General features: G+C 44.7%; 1 protein-coding gene across 3 annotated transcripts in view; it reads right to left on the bottom strand.

Annotated features, from left to right (window-relative positions):
- The window catches only part of LOC126248377 (syntaxin-binding protein 5), a 1,030,224-nt gene that overhangs the window by 609,324 nt on the left and 399,587 nt on the right, over nt 1-21,313 (bottom strand). For all 3 annotated transcript variants that reach the window (XM_049949310.1, XM_049949311.1, XM_049949312.1), the window contains exon 3: nt 13,197-13,379. In XM_049949310.1, the coding sequence (XP_049805267.1) occupies nt 13,197-13,379 (183 nt within the window). The remainder of the gene's footprint in view (nt 1-13,196; nt 13,380-21,313) is intronic.

Here is a 21,313-nt window from a genome sequence, read left to right as displayed (position 1 = left end):
TTCTCGCAATCCATCCTTGATTACCGGCATTTGATTCGTTATCTCCCTTACGTTCAGAATCAGTACTTGGATTTCAAATTACTCAGATACAATAAGGGGAAAAGAAAACGACGCACCACGAAGGAATTATTCGAATGGGATGGAAATATGTAGATGTGATGTACATGTACAAACAACCACACACACACACACACACACACACACACACACACACACACACACACACACACACTTCCAGTTGCAGAAAAATTGAATTATTTATTCAAGAGAAAGAGGATAAACTGAATAAGTCAACAATGTGTTCGTCCATTTCTGGCCCTTGTGCAAGCAATTATTTAGCTTAGCATTGACTGATAGAACTTTTGGATGTCGTCCTGAGGGATATCATATCCAAATGGCGCGTTCGATCTTCAAAATCCTGAACTGGTTGGAGGGCGTTGCCCATAATGCTCCAGACGTCCTCACTTGGGGAAAGGTCTGGGCGACCTTCGTGGCCATGGTAGGTTTTGGTAAGCACGTACCGTGTGCTGGCGGGCATCATCATTCTGAAATGAAATCCCTGGGCAGCTTGCCATTAATGGCAATAAAACGGGGTGCAGAATATCGTCGAAGTAGGTCTGTGCGGTATCGGTAGCGCGCATGACAACAGAAGCGGTTCACCTACGGAAACAAATGGAACCCAACCGTTACTCCTGGTTGCTCGGCCGTACGGTGAACGACAGTCAGGTTGGTATCCTACCGCTGTCTGGGGCGTGACCAGATACACTATGTGATCAAAAGTATCTGGACACCTGGCTAAAAATGACTTACAAGTTCGTGGCGCCCTACATTGGTAATGCTGGAATTCAATATGGTGTTGGCCCAACCTTAGCCTTGATGACAGCTTCCACTCGAGCAGGCATACGTTCAATCAGGTGCTGGAAGGTTTCTTGGGTAATGGCAGCCTATTCCTCACGGAGTGCTGCACTGAGGAGTGGTATCGATGTCGGTTGGTGAGGCCTGGCACGAAGTCGGCGTTCCAAAACATCACAGATGTGCTCTATAGGATTCAGGTCAGGAATATGTGCAGGACAGTCCATTACAGGGATGTTATTGTCGTGTAACCATTCTGCCACAGGCCACGCATTATGAACAGGTGCTTGATCGTGCTGAAAGATGCAATTCCCATCCCCGAATTGTTCTTCAACAGTGCGAAGTAAGAAGGTACTGTGACAGTGCCACGCAAAACAACAAGGGTGCAACATGAAAAACACGACCACACCTTAACACTACCGCCTTCGAATGCTTCTCTTGGCACTACACACGCTGGCTGATGACGTTCACCAGGCATTCGCCATACCCACAACCTGCCATCGGACCGCCGTCATAGTACTTGCAGCGGATCCTGATGCAGTTTGGAATTCCTATGTGATGGTCTGTATAGATGTCTGCCTATTACACATTACGACCCTCTTCAGCTATCGGCGGTCTCTGTCAGTCAACAGACGAAGTCGGCCTGTGCGCTTTTCTGCTGCACGTGTCCCTTCACGTTTCCACTTCACTATGACATCGGAAACAGTGGACTTAGGCATTTGGAAACCTCGCGTACAGACGTGTGACAAGTGACACCCCATCACCGGACCACGTTCGAAATCCGTGAGTTCCGTGCAGCGCCCCATTCTGCTCTTCAAAAATGGTTCAAATGGCTCTGAGCACTATGGGACTTAACATCTGAGGTCATCAGTCCCCCTAGAACTTGTAACTAATTAAACCTAACTAACGTAAGGACATCACACACATCCATGCCTGAGGCAGGATTCGAACCTGCGAGCATAGCGGTCGTGCGGTGCCAGACTGTAGCGCCTAGAACCGCTCGGCCACTCCGGCCGGCTCCATTCTGCTCTCTCAAGATGTCTAATGACTACTGAGGTCGCTGATACGGAGTACCTGGCAATAGGTGGCACCACAATGCACCTAATATGAAAAACTTAGGCCTATGTTTTGGGGGGCGTCCGGATACTTTTGATCACATAGTGTACGTCTTCGGCCTGGAATCTCATTAGCTGGATTAGAATTGTCTTCAGTGGCGAGTCCCGCTTCGAACTGAGCCCCGATGACCATCGATTCCATGCCGACTGTAATGGTTGCACCAGTTCAGAATGTTTATGTATTTTTTGTCTGCATCAAACTGTTATCTGGATCTTAAATGTCAGTAGGCCATGCGCTGCTATGAGGACTAAACTCAGACCTGTGGTTCCCAACATTGGGGGTAATTATCCCCTGCGGGGTAAAATGAGATTTTCCAGGGGGTAGAAACAGGAAGGGTTCGATTACGGTTCAGTCACAAATTGCAGAGTTGCGCCTCCCCGCGCCGCACATAGTGGCACCAGTACGAGCGCATGCGCGGCCGCAGCTGGGGCGCGCCTACATTGCCGCATTTCGTGTACTGTGTTAAGAAGTGGGGCAATGTAGGGTGAAAATATTCTTTTCAGTGAACTGCTTGCTAGCAATATTTTATCGAACGTCGTTCGAAGACTGTGAGCATTTGTTGTGTATGAATCAGGGCCAAAGCGCGTTAGAAGTATGATATGAGGAAGTTCGTAAATAAGTAAGACGTGCCGATTATATTGCAATAATCGCGGATGGAACCACATATGTCTCTTGTAAATCTCAGTTGGTTATTGTCTGCGATAAGTTGTTGCAGAAAATCCCATTGAAAGGTTTTGGAACTTTGTTGAACCAGAAAGTCTGAATGCTCAAACTGTAACAGAAAATATTTTGAAAGAAACTGAACCCTTACCTGGCGATGACCGAGCAAAACTAATAGCTCAGAGTTACGACAGTGCAAATGTTACGAGTGGCAAGTCAAATGGAGTACAGATATTAATTAAAGACAAATACCCAAATGCAGACTACATCCATTCTTATGCGCACCAGTTCAACCGTATCAAACCTCTGTTAATCGACAAGCCCGCATCCTTTTTTGTGTATGTTTCAGGTATTTCGTCTTTCTTTTCAAATTCGCCACAGAAGTTAAAAGTATTGCTTAGTATTATTCAGGAAAGCTTGCCCCCTTGTGTATGTCACGAGATGTAATTACCATTCGCGAGCTGTAAAGGATGTTTATGAAAACAGGGAAGACCTTATTAGTGTCATGGACGCCACTGAAACAAGTGAGAGCATAGAGCTATCCCCTACTATTGAGGAAGCCGGTTCACACAACCGAAAACTGCAAGATAATGAATTCATTTTCTGGATATCATTTTTCTGTAAGATAATGTCTCATGTGGACTACTTTTTAATCAGTTTCAAAAGGAGATATACGAACCGAATAAAGCACAAGACATTCTGAACATTGAAACGGAAATTCAAAACATCAGAGACTGACTCCCTCATTAACGAGCTTATTTTTGAAATTGACGAAACAGTATCTGCCAAGAAAGCACGGATTGTTGAAGATAGTAAACACAGAGATACTTTGGAAGTGTGCAATGCCATCCTTCCTGAAATGAAATTACGTTTTCAGTTCACTGGACGCCTCACTGTAGCCAACTTATTTGACGTGAACAGTGTGGCAAATACAAGTACAAGACAAATTTTCAAGACAAACACCTTGAAATTACGGACAGATTTATATTACTGGATAGAATAAAGTTCAAGGGAGAGCTTCAAGTCTTCTTGAGAGCAGTTTCTGGCGCAGTTCCGGTTCTTTCGCTGATGAGCTTTGTGATGCTTTCGAAGATTCTGTAAAAGTTTTGGAACTGCTAATGACGATGCCTATCTTGACATCAGAAGCTGAGCGGAGCTTTTCAATTCTCAAGAGAATTAAAACGTTTGTACGTAGCAATTTGAAAGACAGTGCGTTTGAGGTGCTATACTGTGAAAAGTCATTCGTGTGTACAACTAAAATTTCAATACGAGAATGATATATTTACTTCCAACAAGAAGGAGCGACAAATGGATTTCCAATACCGTTCCTACTAATTATTTTGTATGAGGTTACCTTCCCAAAGTCATGGAGTTGCTGCTTTTGGTGATTACAATACTTTCAGTTTTAAGTTGGTAATTTGATTAAATTTGCTTCCCAAAATCCAGATTACAAGTTCTCATTTATGAACGCTCTATTATTTCTGGTACTATTGGCACTCATGTTATATTGGACACTATTCTGTCAGTCGGCCGCATACACAAACAAACAAGGACTTAGGTCGGTCGATGGGCGAACAGCAGACTGGGAGCGGGTGAGAGGGGGAGTGAGGGAGTGAGGGGGGGGGGCAGCAGGGGTTGTTAACAAGCTCCGCCGCCCTCTCAATAGGCCGGCAACCTACGTGCGTGTACTGTGCTCCTGGGAAGGCAGAAATGACGTAACTATCATATGGATCGCTGATCCCATTTGGTGTTGTAAAAGTCGTATTCGAAACCCGCGACAGACCAATATTGATCTCGACCAAGCAGAGCACAAACGAAGTGGAGTACACAAAGCTTTCGTGACGGCTATAACGCAGTTTTTTTTTTTTTTTCTGAAGCTGTCAGTGTGGTAAACAATGTAGGTAAGGCCCATCCCACACCGGCATCTTATGCAACCATACATCTAAACAACCCCTACTTAAGACTGTCATGTAGAAGCGTCCGCACATACATTACGGGCAGTGAAGAATTGCACAGTTGATTATGTGCACGCACGCGTATTTGTGTGTCCGAGAAAGATTATCGTAGTTGCTGTTACGTTTTATTCCCCACGCATACATGAGAAAAAGCTAAAACGACCTTCCCTCCCCCCTCCCCCACCATGAATAATGGATGAATTGTACAACTGCAATATCTCGCAGAGTGAGTTGGTTGGTTCGTTGATTTGAGGCAAAGGACCAAACACCGAGGCCATTGGTCGCATCGGACTAGTGAGGGATGGGGAAGGAAGTCGGTCGCGCCCTTTCAAAGGAACCATCCCGGCATCTGCCTGAAGCGACTTAGGGAAATCACGGAAAAGCTAAATCAGGATGGCCGGACGCCTGTCTGAACCGTCGCAAAGAGAGTCTGGCACTGTGTTTGCCTTTTCTGGCAATTAGAGATTCCTTTAAGAAACTTGTTTTGTTGTAAGGTTCTATAGGGCCTGTGGAGGTCATCGGTCCCTAAAGAAGATATACACACACACACACACACACACACACATGGCCGAGGGAGGACTCGAACCTCGGAATAGCGTAGGTGCAATATCGCAGAATTCCACTGTACTACAGAAATGAAGGTATGAGCGGGAGTCGAACCACCGCCTCATACCAGTTCATTATAAGAACCTCGAACGCTAACCACTTGATCACCATGAACTCTAACGTCTGGCACCTACGCACAGATACGTACATCAGTTACATAATAGACGCGTAGAACTTCTATTGCGATTTTCTCGGAACTGCCAGAATAGTGCATCTTACTACTTGCACATTACGTTGTTTTAATGGCCTACGAAATGTGTACAAAGTTTGAAGTAAATTCGTCGGCCCAGCGTCGTGACCTCCCCTTGTTATTGATCCACTTTTCAAATGACCGTACACAGGACAGAAGTGTATCTGCGGGAATGTCAGCATAGGCGTTTCTGATGCGGTCGACCATGTCTTCACAGCCTGTTGGCACTTGCTGGTACACCATATCTTTTAAATACCACACAGGAAGAAATCCAATGCCATCAAATCCGGCGACCTAGCGGACCACTTAATAGGACCATCCCTGCCGATCCATCGACCAGTGTAAACAGAGTCTAATACCTCCTGTGCTTCAGTTGCGTAATGTGCTGGACAACAGTCATGCTGAAACCACATACGTTGTCGAACGTCCAGGGCAACATCCTGCAGTAGTACCGGTAAGATCCTGTTCCAAAAACGTTCGATATTTGCGTTCATTTAACGTGCCGTCGATAAAACAAGGACCAATCAGTGTGTTCCCCAGGATGCCACATCATACCTTAACCGACCAAGGACGTTGATGATCAGCTTGCCGTAACCTGATGTACACAGTCCAATCTAGCCTGGAATCGAACCCGTCCATGCATGTGATCCAGAGATAGCAACGCTAGCCACTAGACAAGTGGTATGTATGATACGTATGACGATACAGTGTTGTGACAATACTACCTACAGACATGCCTGAATCGCGATGTAATTGCCGGGCGCTTATCCGTGGGTTGTGGTGCACTGCCGCTAGTACCGCTATTTCATTAGCGTCTCCTGATGCTTCGTTTCCTTTTGCAGGTCTGTACGCAGCCGTCAGACATTACGGCGTTTACAACGGTCTAAGAGAACGAACAACAGCGGGCTTTCTCTGGAAAACGTTCGGCATATAAGGCAACAGCAGCCTCCTCATTTCTCCTACATTCTCCGTAAATCAGGGTCATTTCAATTTTTTCTTCTATGGTTGAAACATTCGTCTACTTGCACATCTGTTCTCCAAATGATAGGTAGGTGTGCAGTCGAAAAACACTGCGCAAGTTCTGTAATGTTTAGAGCCGCTATCTATTCTACGTCTGCGCGATACGTGAGCTCCGGTGGCAGTGTATTGCTGTTATATGATACGTCGTAGTTCGCTACACGGTCACGGCGGCGTGTCGAGTAAGTCACCTGTTCGATATGTCGGAAGAACACAACGTTGCAAACGGGGTAAGCAATTAGAAGTTATGAAATGTTGGCCCGCCCTACCCTCGTAACATGGAGGTAGCTCCCACGTGCCACTCGATATTCAAGGACTTTTATTCCTCCGATTGCAGCCCAATCTGTGGCGAAATGAAGAAAATGCTTCTGACAAAAACTTACGTAGATTTTGCAGTAGAATCTTAATCTGCAATAAAAGACATGGGTTCCCCTTTGAAACTTCAAAGTTGTCCCCGGCCACTCACGCACGAGGTGGGATGGCGGGTCGACTGTGATACATGATGCACACGTGCGTGAGGCTGTTTTTTTTTTTTTTCCTTACAGTATTATCTCAATTGCATCGGTTGGGAGTGTCAGTGTATTTAGAACAACTGAATGTGTTTCTGGCTCCATGCATACTTATTATTCAGCACCAATGGTACTATATACTTCTGGGAACTATATCTGATGGGGACCGATGACCGTAGCAGTCTGGTCCCTTTAATCCCACAAACCAACCAACTATATCTGATGTCAGAGAATGAAGTTCCTTTTATTTTCTTCGTAGTGGTTTTTGCATGCAAGTGAAGGTACAAGTCGAGTATATGAGTGCAGTTTTATTGATTTTAAGTGGAACAGTAAATTTAATTTCATTCCTTTGGCTCAGAATCCTACACGCAGAATTAATCACTGTTAACCGATGCTCAAATTCGTGCTGTGTCACTTAAAAAGATAAGGTAACCACTTGAATAAACGGTCACTTACACTATTTAAATTTAGGTCGACCATTCTTGTTGTGTTGCATCAGCTAGAATTATTTGGAGATTTCTTGCGTCTGGAACTATCTGAGCTATATCACCTGAAAACCTCAGTGAGCATCCTCTCCGAATTTACTTTGACTTTTTTTACAGCATTCTTTGCGCTCAGTTATTAAATGACGTGTGTGGGGTTTACTGGATTTGGAGACTACTGCACGATTCGTCTAACGCCTTTAACAATTCTAGGTATACTGTATTGATTGTCTTTACTATCACTGTTTATTCTTTGTATAGTTTTTTTCATTATTCTCTGCCTCGACAGTGAAGCTTTTTTTAATTCCCCTTCGTTTGTGTTAGTTGACAGTGTCTGAAGCTTTACTGATGTCTACGAAAGCAAAATAAATCTCTCTCTTGATTCTAAAGCTTTCTTGAGTTGCACTGAAATATTTAATATGGCCTCTTTGCCTTCTCGGAAGACGAATTGGTCTTCAGTTAAATGGTTCAAGTGGCTCTGAGCACTATGAGACTTAACATCTGCGGTCATCAGTCCCCTAGAACTTAGAACTACTTAAACCTAACTAACCTAAAGACATTACACACATCCATGCCCGAGGCAGGATTCGAACCTGCGACCGCAGCGGTTGCTCGGTTCCAGACTGAAGCGCCTAAAACCGCTTGGCCACTCCGGCCGGCGGTCTTCAGTTAAATTACCTTCAATATTGTTCTTGATGTGTTCGTGTATATTATTATTATTATTATTATTATTATTATTATTATTATTATTTCTTTACTTTCTCAGACGTTAAGTCTGGTTAAGAATGGAAAGTGACGCGGACCTTGATGAAGCGTCACTTCCTATTAACTGTACGGTATGTGTCATATTGCATTTAGGAACTTTCGGGTAATTGAACATGTATCAATAATTACGGATTTCTGTAGTTGTATATATATGTTTGGATGTAGCTGTATTATTATTATTATTATTATTATTATTATTATTATTAATTTTTTCTAAGCCTTGATTAGAATGCTTCAACTCCTATAGCCTCCTCATGTAAGTGATTTGCTCTTCTTTGTAGCAATTATAACGGTAATGTTTATGAAAATTCTTCTGTGATTATGACCAGTTCTTTTAATACAAAACTACTATCAGATGCTTAGTTTCTGGGTGTAATACAGCATTTAACATGGGACGCTATAAATACCATTAAGTTTTTTCCGATTATTTAATGCTTTTGCAGTTCATAATTTTAGGACCCATTCTGACTGCAACAACTTCTATTTCTTTTAATTGTTCCAGCTAAAACTCAAACTTAATTTTTTTCCATCCTCTAGTAATGTAGCTTCACTTTTCTCCAAGAATTCTTATATCCGTGGAGCGTTCAGAGAGGTTTGCGTTTGCTTTTTCCGAATGTTTCCATACCCATTTGTGTGCCTTTTCTAGGTTTCCTCATGTATAGCTTTCATTAATTGCCTAACGTTAGGCTTCGAGCTATTCTACGGCTTCTTGTGATTGTCTGATAACAATGGTTCTTTGTCTATTGTATTCTGATTCAAGTTTATATTTTCTTCTCTGTTCTGTTAATATTATGTGGTTAATGGTCACTGGGCTTTCGTTTCCTTGATTGAGTTTTTTGATCAACCAACTGTGTACTTTGCCGCAGTTGTTAAAATCTGTTTTAGATTTTCCCATCTGATGTTTGTTGTATCACCTACCATTGTCTTTTCATTATTTCGCTGCATTTCTTACATAGCCAGTATAAAACCCTCAATTTCAGTGAACAAATGCCTCGTGGGCAACCAATGATTAGATGCTTACGTGTACGCTTTTTCTCGGCCGATTTCTTTAGAGTAACTTTCAACGATTTTACTATCCCTGCATTCGTATTCCGCTTCTCAGTAGAGACAGTGTGTGTTTCTTCTTGGCTGAGATGCAGTAATGTCCCATTTTCTGCCGGACACACCGCACGGTGCCACGACGACACTATATTTCCAGAAGAAAAAAATCTATCAAATGAAGTATTCAATTTTTATTTTACTTGTTGATGTGCACATGGTATATGTCACCCATGTAACTCTGGAATGTGATTGATCTTATCGATGACTTCAGGTTGCAGTAGTGGCTATCAGTATCGCTTGACATGATTCCACGAAATTAGTAATTAAATACCTGCGTAGCTACAGTATTAATGACTTTGACCGTACTCTTTCCACTTAGGTATGTCTCAAGATCTTGCAGACAAACCAGTTTTTTCCTTCACTGGAATGTGAGTCATGAAGGTTTTTCCACAGTGTGCTGGAATGCGCTAGTCCCGCAGGCACGAAATAAAGCACCACGCAGCTACTAAATCTGTTAATTTTCATACTATTTTCGAAGCATTATAGTACGATTTTTTAAACCAACTATTGATTTTTGGTTGTACAAGAGTTGTATCTACGCCAAATCAGATGATTTAGACAGCGACAACTCTCAAAGAGATTACATGGGTCCCAGACAAATTGCAAATGATTATCCTAGAACATGCATCAAAGAATATAAAAAGAACCGACAATTTTAGCCAATTGCAAAATTGTGAAGACAGACAATCATTACATGAGCACATGTGGACAACGGATTACGTCCAAGTATCTTGCTGACCATCACTTGCCTTTATGATGCACTTGTACAAACGCAAATGAATTGTTTCCTATGAAAATTGAGTTATAATGCACCGAAATCGGTCTGCTAAGTAAACATAGTTAGTAGCTACATAATAAAAGAAACTGTTTTATGCAATGTGTTCTGTGTCGCAGCCGGACACTGCCACTAAAAACGTAGCGTGTGGAAACTAAAGTCGATGCAAATTAGATGGCTGAAAATGCCGCAGAGAGGTAACATTTCGGCCGCAAGTAACTTGAGCTTAAATCAGTGCTGATAGACAAAGCCAGATTCGTCTTCCACAACAACACACAGTCAACAAATCAAAGCCCAGGACCAGGAAAGCGAGTTAAGAGTTGCATTCGATAACCGGAGCAATGAAGGCTCCAAAGGCGAGATACGAACTGATTGTTCAGCCGCTGTAGCGTGTGTGTGTGTGTGCGTGCGTGTGCGTGTGTACACTGTTAAGGACTTACGGGTCTCCCCATCTGACGTACTACCGTACCCTCTGGGCTCCTGGCTGCTAGTGACGGAACTACGTGTACACAAAGTCGCTCTCCGTATCTCGCAAGTGCTGGGATATTAGAATGTGATTATATGTTTCGCCTCTATAATTCAGGGACATAATTTTTTTGAACATCGCCTCAACTCATCTCCCATCTTCGAGCTAATGAAGACATTTCTGTTCCAGCAACTTAAGGGAATGCAGCTGCGTGGCGTCTCAGACAACCGCCGACATTTCGACAGCTGAAAACTCCGTCATTTTGAAGGAGCAATGCAACGAGAGCGCGCTATGTAAGGAAATACACTGATCAGCCAGAACATTATGACTACCTACCTAACAGCCGGTATGTCCACCTTTGGCATGGATAACAACGGCGACGCGTCCTAGTGTGAAAGCAATGACGCCTTGGTACGTCGCTGGATGGAGTTATCACTACGTCTGCACACACGAGTCACCTAATACTCGTAAATTACGGGAAGAGGACGATAAGCTCTGACGTCACGTTCAATCACATCCCGAATGTATTTGATCGGGTTCACTTCTGGCGAGTTGGGAACCAGCACATCAATTGGAACTTGCCACTGTGTTCCTCTAATTACTCCATCACACTCCTGGCGCTGTGATATGGCGCATTATCATGTTGAAAAAGCCACCGCCGCCGGAAAACATGATCGTCATGAAGGGGTGTACGTCGTCTGCAACCAGTATACGGCACTCCTTGGCAGTCATGGGGCCTTGCAGGAGCTCCACTGGACCAATAGATGCCCACGTGAGTGTTCCCTAGAGCATAATGGAGCCGCCGCCAATTGATCTCCGTCCCGCAGGACAGTTGTCAAGGATCTGTTCCCCTGGAAGACGACGGATTCGTGCGCTCCCATAGACATGATGATGAAGATATCGGCATTCATCAGACCATGAGCCGGCCGTGGTGGCCGAGCGGTTGTAGGCGCTTCAGTCCGGAACCGCGCTACTGCTACAGTCGCAGGTTCGAATCTTGCCTCGGGCATGGATGTGTGTGATGTCCTTAGGTTAGTTAGGTTTAAGTAGTTCTAAGTTCTAGGGGACTGATGACCTCAGATGTTAAGTCCCATAGTGCTCAGAGCCATTTGAACCATCAGACCATGCAACGCTCTGCCACGGCGCCAACGTCCAGTGCCGATGGTCACGTGCCCATTTCAGTCGCAGCTGCCGATGCCGTGGTGCTAACATTGGCACATGTATGGGTCGTCGGCTGTATGCGTATGTCTGACTAGCAGTCATTCCTCGCCAGGGTACGCTGCCATCGCATGGACGGGTTTATGTTGACAGTAGGTCGAGGGTCATAATATTCTGACTGATCAGTGTATAAAGTCTCGGCAGGCCGGACTACGCCGAGCGAGAACCATGTATTTGTATAATGTGGCATACTCGAAAGGACAGAACTCTCTCTCACACACACACACACACACACACACACACACACACACACACACACACACACACACACACAGAGAGAGAGAGAGAGAGAGAGAGAGAGAGAGAGAGAGAGTCGCCACCACGCAACGGAAGACGACCAAAATCAGCAGTTATCGAAAGTGAATATCAATTACGATTGAGTGAGCAAGTAGAATTACCTCTGTTTGTCCAGGGAGACAGCAGGACACCAAGCAGAATTGTCATTTGCTAATTTAATCTCATCTGCTACCTTAGTAACACTATCCTTATAGCTGGAATTGCACGTCACAATGTCAGTGTTTTATTTCTAGGATGAATGGTACCAAGGCAATGTTCTGCAATAGCAGAATTCCTCGGCTGTTGCAAGTGTGTGTGACGTTAACGCATAAGCGGTAAACAACAGTAATGAGATTCTGGCGAGCACTTCCAGCTATTGGGATACTGTTTTAAGGAAGCAGTAGAGATTAAATTACGAAGTGACCTCATGAGCAGGGTCCGAGGTTTTTGCTTAAATTCTGCTTGGAATCCGGTTCTCTCCCTGGTCAAACAGCAAATGTGCAGCTGAGTTAATACTATTTGCTTATACCGTGGCAATTAATATTCACTATCGATTATTTCTGACATTGGTCACACTCGGGTTTGTGGTGGCGCTAGTCATTTAGGTGTGTCCGTGCGCTTTTTATCTTTCTGCATATGCCGCATTATGTTTTCGGTCGGCCAAAGATATCCAACGCTATTCAGATAAGTTCCGGTAAGGTCATAATGACCACCGCCTTCGACTTCAGGGGCCTTTTCGTCGAGTTCCTCGGGCGCGGAACAACTATCAATGCGCAGTGCTATGAAAACACTTTGCAGAAACTGCGACAGGCCTTCAAGGCTGTTGGACGGAAGCATTTTTGGTCTCACGGCAGTGTCCGTCCCCGCCCTGCCCATCGCATGACGGTTACGCTTCTTCAGCGATTTGGTTGGGAAATACTTCAACATCCTCATTACAGCCCTGATCCTTCGTCGCGTGATTCTCCCATCTTGCGCCACCTGAAGAAAGACACGTGTCGATGTCGGTTTCAATGAGACGAAGAAGTGCAAGAGTAGGTGCAGTTGTGGATTCGTCAGCAGACTACCACATTCTACGAAACAGGAATTTATCGCCTATCGCCTTGTCTCCCAGTCAGACGAATGTCTTATACAAGTACTGTTAGGACGATTCTTCACCGCAAAAAAATCAACAAAAAAAACACAAGAAAGGAAACGGGTTTGAGACTCACCTCTCTCGCTGGAACTTGAGGCTGTGTACGACCTCCGGCCTCTTCTGACGGAAGTTCCACAGGTGCAGACTGTCGTCCGAGGTGGCGGTGACGAGCGCGCCCTCGTTCACCAAGAACTGGATCTGCAGCACGGCTGCGTCCGACTCGTGCCGCACGTGCGCGTCCACGCCCGGCCTGCCGAGGCTGCCAGCCAGTCAAGGAAACACTAACCGTACAGTTCTTTGTATCTCTCCATATTCAATCGTTTGTTTCACAAGTCATCAATTTGTAATACAACTTCACAGTCAAAATAATTTCACACATTTGGCAGTTGATGCAGTTATCTGTAATTAAGTACACCCTACTATCTGAAAAAGCTGCAAAATATATCCAGTCAGAGCTTAAGAAGGTTTCAAGGTGCTGCAAATATCGGAAACATTCTACAAATGTAAAACGTCGCACTTCACTAAACGACTAAAATGTTGCATCCTACGACTACAACATTAATAGCACGCAACTGAAGTCAGTCATCTTGTACACGTACCTGGATGTAAGACATGGTGTCCACATAAGAACGTCCCACTTTGTCTGGTATACAGTAAGAGTAATTTAGACTATTTACAACAAATCGTACATCAAACTGAAGGTACACTAACCTAATTTTTCTGACAGGTGTTGAATATGTCCTCCTTTAGTTATTCGACACACATCCAACGAAAAATCCAATTCGTCCCACACTTTGGTTACGAAGTCCAGAGTAATGGAAGCAATAGCCTCTTTCATCCTGAGAGTCAACTCTCGAAAATCATTACGTAGTGGCGGAGCATAGACACGATCTTTTACAAAGCCCCAAAGAAAAAGTGGCATGAGGCCAGTAGAAAAAGAAAACTGCGTACTTACCATTATGATCAATCTACAATTACTGTCTTGCAAAGATATGCCAATGGAGAGCGGCTCCATCTTGTTGCCACATTAAGTCTTCAGGTTCTAATTGGGGAGAGGGGGAGTCCTTGTTGCAACACATCCAGATAAGCCACCCCTGTTGCGGCAGCTTCAGCGGAAAGAAAGTACGTACACTTGACTTCGGACAGAGTGCAGAAAACATTTTATCTTGGGGGATCTCTGCTACTGTAAAAGTTCATGAGCATGTTCTGATCCTCTGATACGAACATTATGGGTATTTACCCTCCCATTTATGTGGTAAGTCGCCTCATTGCTGAACATCACACGATTAAGGAAGTTACCTTCCCGCTCCAACACTTCACTTCCAGTGCTAGAAAGCACACTGTATTCATCTTGCTTTAAAGCGTGTACCAACTGTTACTGGTATGAACGCATATGTAAACGTTTACTTGAAACCTTCCACACTGTCGTCCTCGGCAACTGAACTTCAAAACTTGCTTTCCGAACTAACTTCTTATGCCTGCGAGGGTAAGAACACACACCTGGTTGTTACCATCAGCACATGAGGGGACACAAACTGTGAACGAAACGCAATTTGAAGTAAGTTATACATTCACTCTTAAAAAACTGCAGAACACGAAACTCTTTACTCTCAGAAGTCGCTATTTTGCGTACGTGATGTACGAGTATGTGGTGCTCCAAGCGGGAAAACAACAAAGCAGTCTTGCGCATGTGCTCATTGGAAATTTGTGATAAGGTCTTATGGGACCAAACTGCTGAGGACATCGGTCCATAAGCTTACGCACTACTTCATCTAACTTAAGCTAACGTACGCTAAGTACGACACACACCCATGCCCGAGGGAGGACTCGAACCTCCGACGGGGGGGAGCCGCGCGGACCGTGACAAGAGGCCCATAGACCGCGTGGGGTAAGTGGTCAGCGCGGCGGAATGCCACGCCAAGGGGCCCGGGTTGGGCAGGAGATTTTCTCCGCTCAGGGACTGGGTGTTTTGTTATCTTCATCATCATTTTATCCTCATATCCGACGCGCAAGTCGCCCAATGTGGCGTCAAATGCAATACGTACTTGCCCTCGGCAGCCGAACTTCCCCGAATGGGGGACTCCCGGCCCACAACGCCGTAGGCTCATTTCCACTTTTCCACGTGCAGCGTGCTAGCTTACGAGACACGAAGGTGGGACAGACGTGGATCGCAACCGCGTGGCGGATTACTGACCACTTATGTGCTACGCTACCACCTTGAGTGTTCTGTGCGTTATAGTGTTTTAAATGTCTGTGTACAGAATTATCTGAAGCGTAAATGCTCCAAATTTTCGCTTCAGATAATACGATACACAGACATTTGAAACACTATAACTCACAGAACAAAGTTTACACTATTCACAGACGACTGGAGCGCACGACTTCTCTCCTTTTGGTAACTGATGGCTGTGGCAACTGGAGAGTATCCGTTCACAAAGATTAAAATCAAATTTACTAAATGATGAATGCAGCGGACCCTTTACGATGGAATAAAAGCTAGGAAACAGACTGCCATTATTACATTATGTGATAGCCACGCAGGACAACCATTTCCGAATGGAGAAGGATGATATGTTCGACACTTTGAAATTTTCTAGCAGTTACAACTGTTAAGAGGTGTAGAAAGTGAAAATATTGATACGCTTAACTTACTTTGAAACTGCCTGTCCGATTAAAACTGTGTGCCGGCCGGTACTCGAAACCGGGATTTTTGCCTTACGTGGGCAAGGAGTGCTAGTCCTGCAAGCTTCGCAGGAGGACTGTGAAGCCCGGACGGTTGGAGATGAAGTACTGGAGGAAGTAAAGCTGTGAAGACGGGTACTGAGCCGTGCTTCGGTAGTTCAGACGGGGAGCGCTTGCCCGCGAAAGGCAAACGTCCCTTGCATGCATTGTGTTGTACCGGTGCTGGATGTCAGTTTGTGGGATCGAGTTCCATGCCTGTTGCACCTTGTCGGTCAATAAAGGGGCGAGGCGGCTAATGTTGCTTGTGGATGACGCTGGAGTTGTCGTCTGAATATGATCCATATGTGCTCTATTGGATGATCGAGCAGGCCAAGGGTCATACTGACAGTCAGTGGAGAATGCTGGGTACTAACAGCGGTATGTGGGCGAGCGGTATCCTGTTGGGAAACACCCCCTGGAATGATGTTCATGAATGGAAGCAAAACGTCAAATCACCAGACTGACGTACACACTTGGAGTCAGGGTGTGTGGGATGACCGCGAGAGCGCTTCTGTTGTCACAGGAAATAGCATCCCACACCATACCTCCAGGTGTGGGTCCAGTGTGTCTAGCATGCAGAAAGGTTGGTAGCTGGGTCAACTCCACTGGCCTCCCCCTAACCAACACGCGTCGATCACTGGTACCGAAGCAAAGCCAGCTTTCATTAAAAAGCACAACAGACCTCCAACCTGCCCTCCAATGAGCTCTCGCTTGACACCACTGAAGTCGCAAATGGCGGTGGTTTGGGGCCAGTGGGCTGCACGCTACACAGTGTCTGGCCTGCAGCGGTCCCTGATGTAACCGATTTGTAACAGATCGTTGTATCACTGTGGTGCCAACTGCTGCCCAAATTGCTGTAGGCGATGCGGTAAGGTGCGCCGAGTCATACGCTAAACAGGATGGTCTTCCCTCTCGGTAGTGCCACGTGCCCGTCCGGAGCCTGGTCTTCTTGCGAGCGTACATTCTCGTGACCACCGCTATCAACAATCACGTACAGTGGCAACATTCCTGCGAAGCCTATCTTCAATATAGCAGAAGGAACATCTAGCTTCTCGAGGCCCTATTACACGACATCGTTCAAACTCAACAAGTTACTGATAATGGCGTCTTTGTCGCCTTTAAGTCATTTTTTACTAACATCAACTCACCACGTCCAATCTCAAAGGAACGCCCACGACCCTTACAGTATTTGAAGCAAACCTGATATGCAGTCTCACAGTGGCGCTACTAGCACCAATCTTACGCAACAGGTGCGAAATTTTAATATACGCCATCTTACAGATGTAGAAACACGCCTGCGAACTTTCGGTTACGTCGCACAACTCCTTCTTGGTACTGCGATTTTTTCCGTCATGTATGGACTGCAACCATCCTTGTGTTCGCCTTAAAGGGTTTAGGGAAACTGTGGAAAACCTAAATATGATTGCACGGGAGGGAATTAGAAAATGCTCAGCCAGAACGCTAATGCAGGGAGATTGCGAATGCGCCACTTCGCTTGATACAATGTCGTGTGACTGCGGCCTCCCGTCGGGTAGACCGTTCGCCGGGTGCAAGTCTTTCGATCTGATGCCACTTCGGCGACTTGCGCGTCGATGGAGATGAAATGATGATGATTAGGACAACACAGCACCCAGTCCCTGAGCGGAGAAAATCTCCGTCCCAACCGGGAATCGAACGCGGGCCCTTAGGATTGACAGACTGTCGTGCTGACCACTCAGCTACCGGGGGCGGACCACTTCGCTTGATGAAATTCGGATACTGCTGCCGCCGCCAAGACTCGCATAGTTTCGGGGGCAGGAAGGGCGCCAAAATTATCTCAGTATCTAACAACAGGTGGTTGTAATCAATCTAATGCGAACTGTATAGTCCCAATATCTGTGGCCGAGTTGAAATAACCTAATCTCTCATCAGTACAACGAACGCGTAGCTCAGGTCTCTACTAATTACCTTTGCCTGACATGAATGGATCCCCACTTATGTTCACGGCAAAGCGATAGCTGACGTCGTTTGCCGTTGCCTTCCCCCGGCGTTTTACGAAGGTTCAAGTGGATAACTGGTTCGCACTGACGACTGCTGTGAGCTTGTGAAATGTTGTATCGTCTTTATTGTGTCATGAATGAACACGGAAGGATAAAACGGCGAGTCGCGCAGTCTGAGGCGCCTTGTCACGGTCCGTGCGCCTGTCACCGTCGGAGGTTCGAGTCCTCCCTCGGGCATGTGGGTGTGTGTTGTCCATAGCGTAAGTTAGTTTAAGTTAGATTAAGTAGTGTGTAGGCTTAGGGACCGATGACCTCAGCAGTTTGTTCCCATAAGAGCTTTCCACAAATTACCAGATTAAAACGGCGATGCGTGACCCACGGTACCCACATACGGCTTACTCCTCTCTAATAGCACCAAACGTACCGTGATGTCACGAATGACTGATCTGCACCAACACTTCATGCAATAGTCCATGAGAGACTGCGAAGAACTTTGGACATAAATCCAGCATGCCGGCGCACAATCTCGCGATCAAGAAGTTTATATCATCACCTCCCTCCTCCTCTCCCCCCCCCCCCCCCCTTGTCAGACAGGTACTAGTGATGACAATTTCTTCCATTAGAAGAAATATGATCAGTGACCGACAGTGCACAGGCGTACTTTAGCGACCTCTGGTAAGGAAGACGGTAACAACATGTCAGTACGACGAGAATACGACAGACACCATAAACGAGCAACGACTGGACGAACGTAAAGACTGTTTTATTGCTCTATTTGCCTCTGGAGGCACTTGAGCTTGTGTATGACGAACCAAAATGGTCTATTCCCAAGACTACCTGTTTCCTACTGTTAAACATGTACACTACACTCTCCTTGTGAAGGCCTTATTTTTATTGTGAATGAATGAAGGAAAGCCAAGAAGTTGTTAAAATTCTCTTTGATCAGGCACACCCTGTAAAAAGATTATTTAGCATAACAATGACGATGTTCTCAATATAATTATGTCACACTGAGAAACATGAAGATCAATCCTAACACTTCCTCAGGTTCTTCCAGTGGAATTATCAACTTCAGGATCATCGAGCATCTGTGGTCAGTGACCACTGATCAGATTTAGGGCACAGAATCTGCCATATGTGTCTCGTCCCATTTTCACTCACGGACTTAAGCACTGCACTGCCTGGCGACAAACTAATTTCTCTGTAAAAAAAGAACGCCAACTGCATGAACCAAAACCCTGACATTTCAAAGCTGTCCTGCAAGCAAAAGATGGAACAAAGCCCCATTACGCGTAAATCAAATATTTACAATGTTTCTAAATGTCCCTCACAACGTCTTAGGACGTGAAGAGATCAATGTCAAAATAGTTATGAGAAATCATTTTCCGTAAGAGAAGTTTCCATAGCGTAGGAACAACATCTGAAATAAAAGCTTTCTATCCTCTCGCGTAGTGTGGGTGGAAAAAGCCATATTAATATACTTTGTAACGAAGATGTATTATTAATGCCCAAACGCAATCACAAGATTCAATGTTAACCGCTGGTAAAGTTCTGGGACGGGATGTGTGGACCATTACAGCAAGAAAATGTTATGTGCGTACGAGAGGGACTTTCTGGACAAGCCTTCCCGAGCGATTGTATGCTAAGTAGGGCCTTCTAGGTCGCTTTATCTTCTGGAAATGGCATTCGAGGAACTGGTCTGTGGATCTCAAAAATGGAACATTGAGTTTACCGATTATGTGCGAACTAAGTATTGTTCAGGAATACTTTCTGATAAAATATTTTTTGACCCGTGTTGATTTGTCTCAGAAATTAGGGCATTACATAAGATTAAATAGCTTAAGTTATTAACAAACGCAAAATACATCTATGTAAAAAAAAAGCAGATAAAACTTCGCTAAGAGACAGTCTCCACTCCTTCGAATCTAAATATGTAAGCGTAGAACATACGTGGTTTAAATTCAAAGAAATTGAGAGACATATACCAAATAAATTAATTAGACATGGTATTGATCCACCATGGTACACTGAACAGGTAAGAATGCTGTTGCAAAAACAACCAAAAAAGGCATGCCAATTTTAAAAGAACGCAAAACCCCCAAGACTGGCGAAATTTTACAGAAGCTCGAAATGTAGCGCGATCTTCAACGCTAGATGCTTTTAATGCTTTCCACAAGGAAACTCTGTCTCGAAATCTGGCAGAAAATCCAGAGAAATTGTGGTCATATGTGATGTACAATAGCGGAAAGACACAATCAATACCTTCACTGCGCGATAACAATGTCGATGTTACTGATGACAGTGACAATAAAGTAGAGGTACTAAATACGGTTTTCCGAAATTCCCTCACCACAGACGACCAACTAAGTACTCCAGAATTCAAAACAAGAAGAACTGTCAACATGAGTGTAAAACAGAAATAACATCTGACTTTCCCCAAGGAAGAGTTATAGGCCTTCTGCTGCTCCTGATCTACATGAAAGACTTAGGAGACAATCTGAGTTTCACTCTTGGGATTGTGTGCAGATTACGCTGTCATTTACCGTCTTAAAACGCCATCAGATGATCAAAACAAGTTGCAATACGATGTAGACAAGATACGTGTATGATGCGAAAAGTGGCAATTAACTGTAAATAAAGAAAAGTGTGAAGTCTTCCGCATGAGTACCGAAAGGAATCTGCTAAATTTCGATTACACGATAAATCATATAACTCTAAACGCGGTAAATTCAACTAAATAGTTATGGATTAAAATTACGAATAACTTAAGTTGGAACGATCACATAGATAATGTTGTGGGTAAAGCAAACCAAAGACAACGATTTACTGGCAGAACACAGAGAAAATGCACGTCTACTAAAGAGACTGCTTACACTACGCTTGTACGTCCTCTTCTGGAGTATTGCCGTGCGGTGTGGGATCCGCCTCAGATACGATCAGCGGAGGATATTGAAAAAGTTCAAAGAAGCGCAGCTCGTTTTGTACTATCGCGAAATACGGAAGAGAGCGCCACGGATATGATACGTGAATTGGGGTGGCAATCATTAAAGCAAACGTGTTTTTCGTTGCAGCAGGACCTTCTCATGAGATTTCAATCACCAACTTTCTCCCCAGAGTACGAAAATATTTTGTTGGCGCCGTCTACATAGGGAGAAATGAGCATAATAATTAAAGAAATCAGAGCTCCGAAAGCTGTAAGTGTCCGTTTTCCCTGCGCGCTATTCATGAGAGGAACATAAGAGAAATATCTTGAAGGTGGTTCGATGAATCCTCTGCCAGGAATCTAATTGGAAATTGTAATCATGTAGATTTAGATAATTCGATTGGCGATACAAAGAAACTGAACTGGTCAATCATACTTAAGAAGATATTTTCCAGAACGCCAGGGGACAGGAGGAAAGCGAGACGGTTATTTCTACTTCGATGTTCAGCGTACTTCATTTGCTGGAAGGTCGCTGAGACCTTCGATGAAGACCATCAGTCATATTCAGTG

The sequence above is a fragment of the Schistocerca nitens genome, chromosome 3, assembly GCF_023898315.1.
Source record: "Schistocerca nitens isolate TAMUIC-IGC-003100 chromosome 3, iqSchNite1.1, whole genome shotgun sequence".
Taxonomy (NCBI): Eukaryota; Metazoa; Arthropoda; class Insecta; order Orthoptera; family Acrididae; genus Schistocerca; species Schistocerca nitens.
This window is presented reverse-complemented; position numbering and strand designations above follow the sequence as displayed.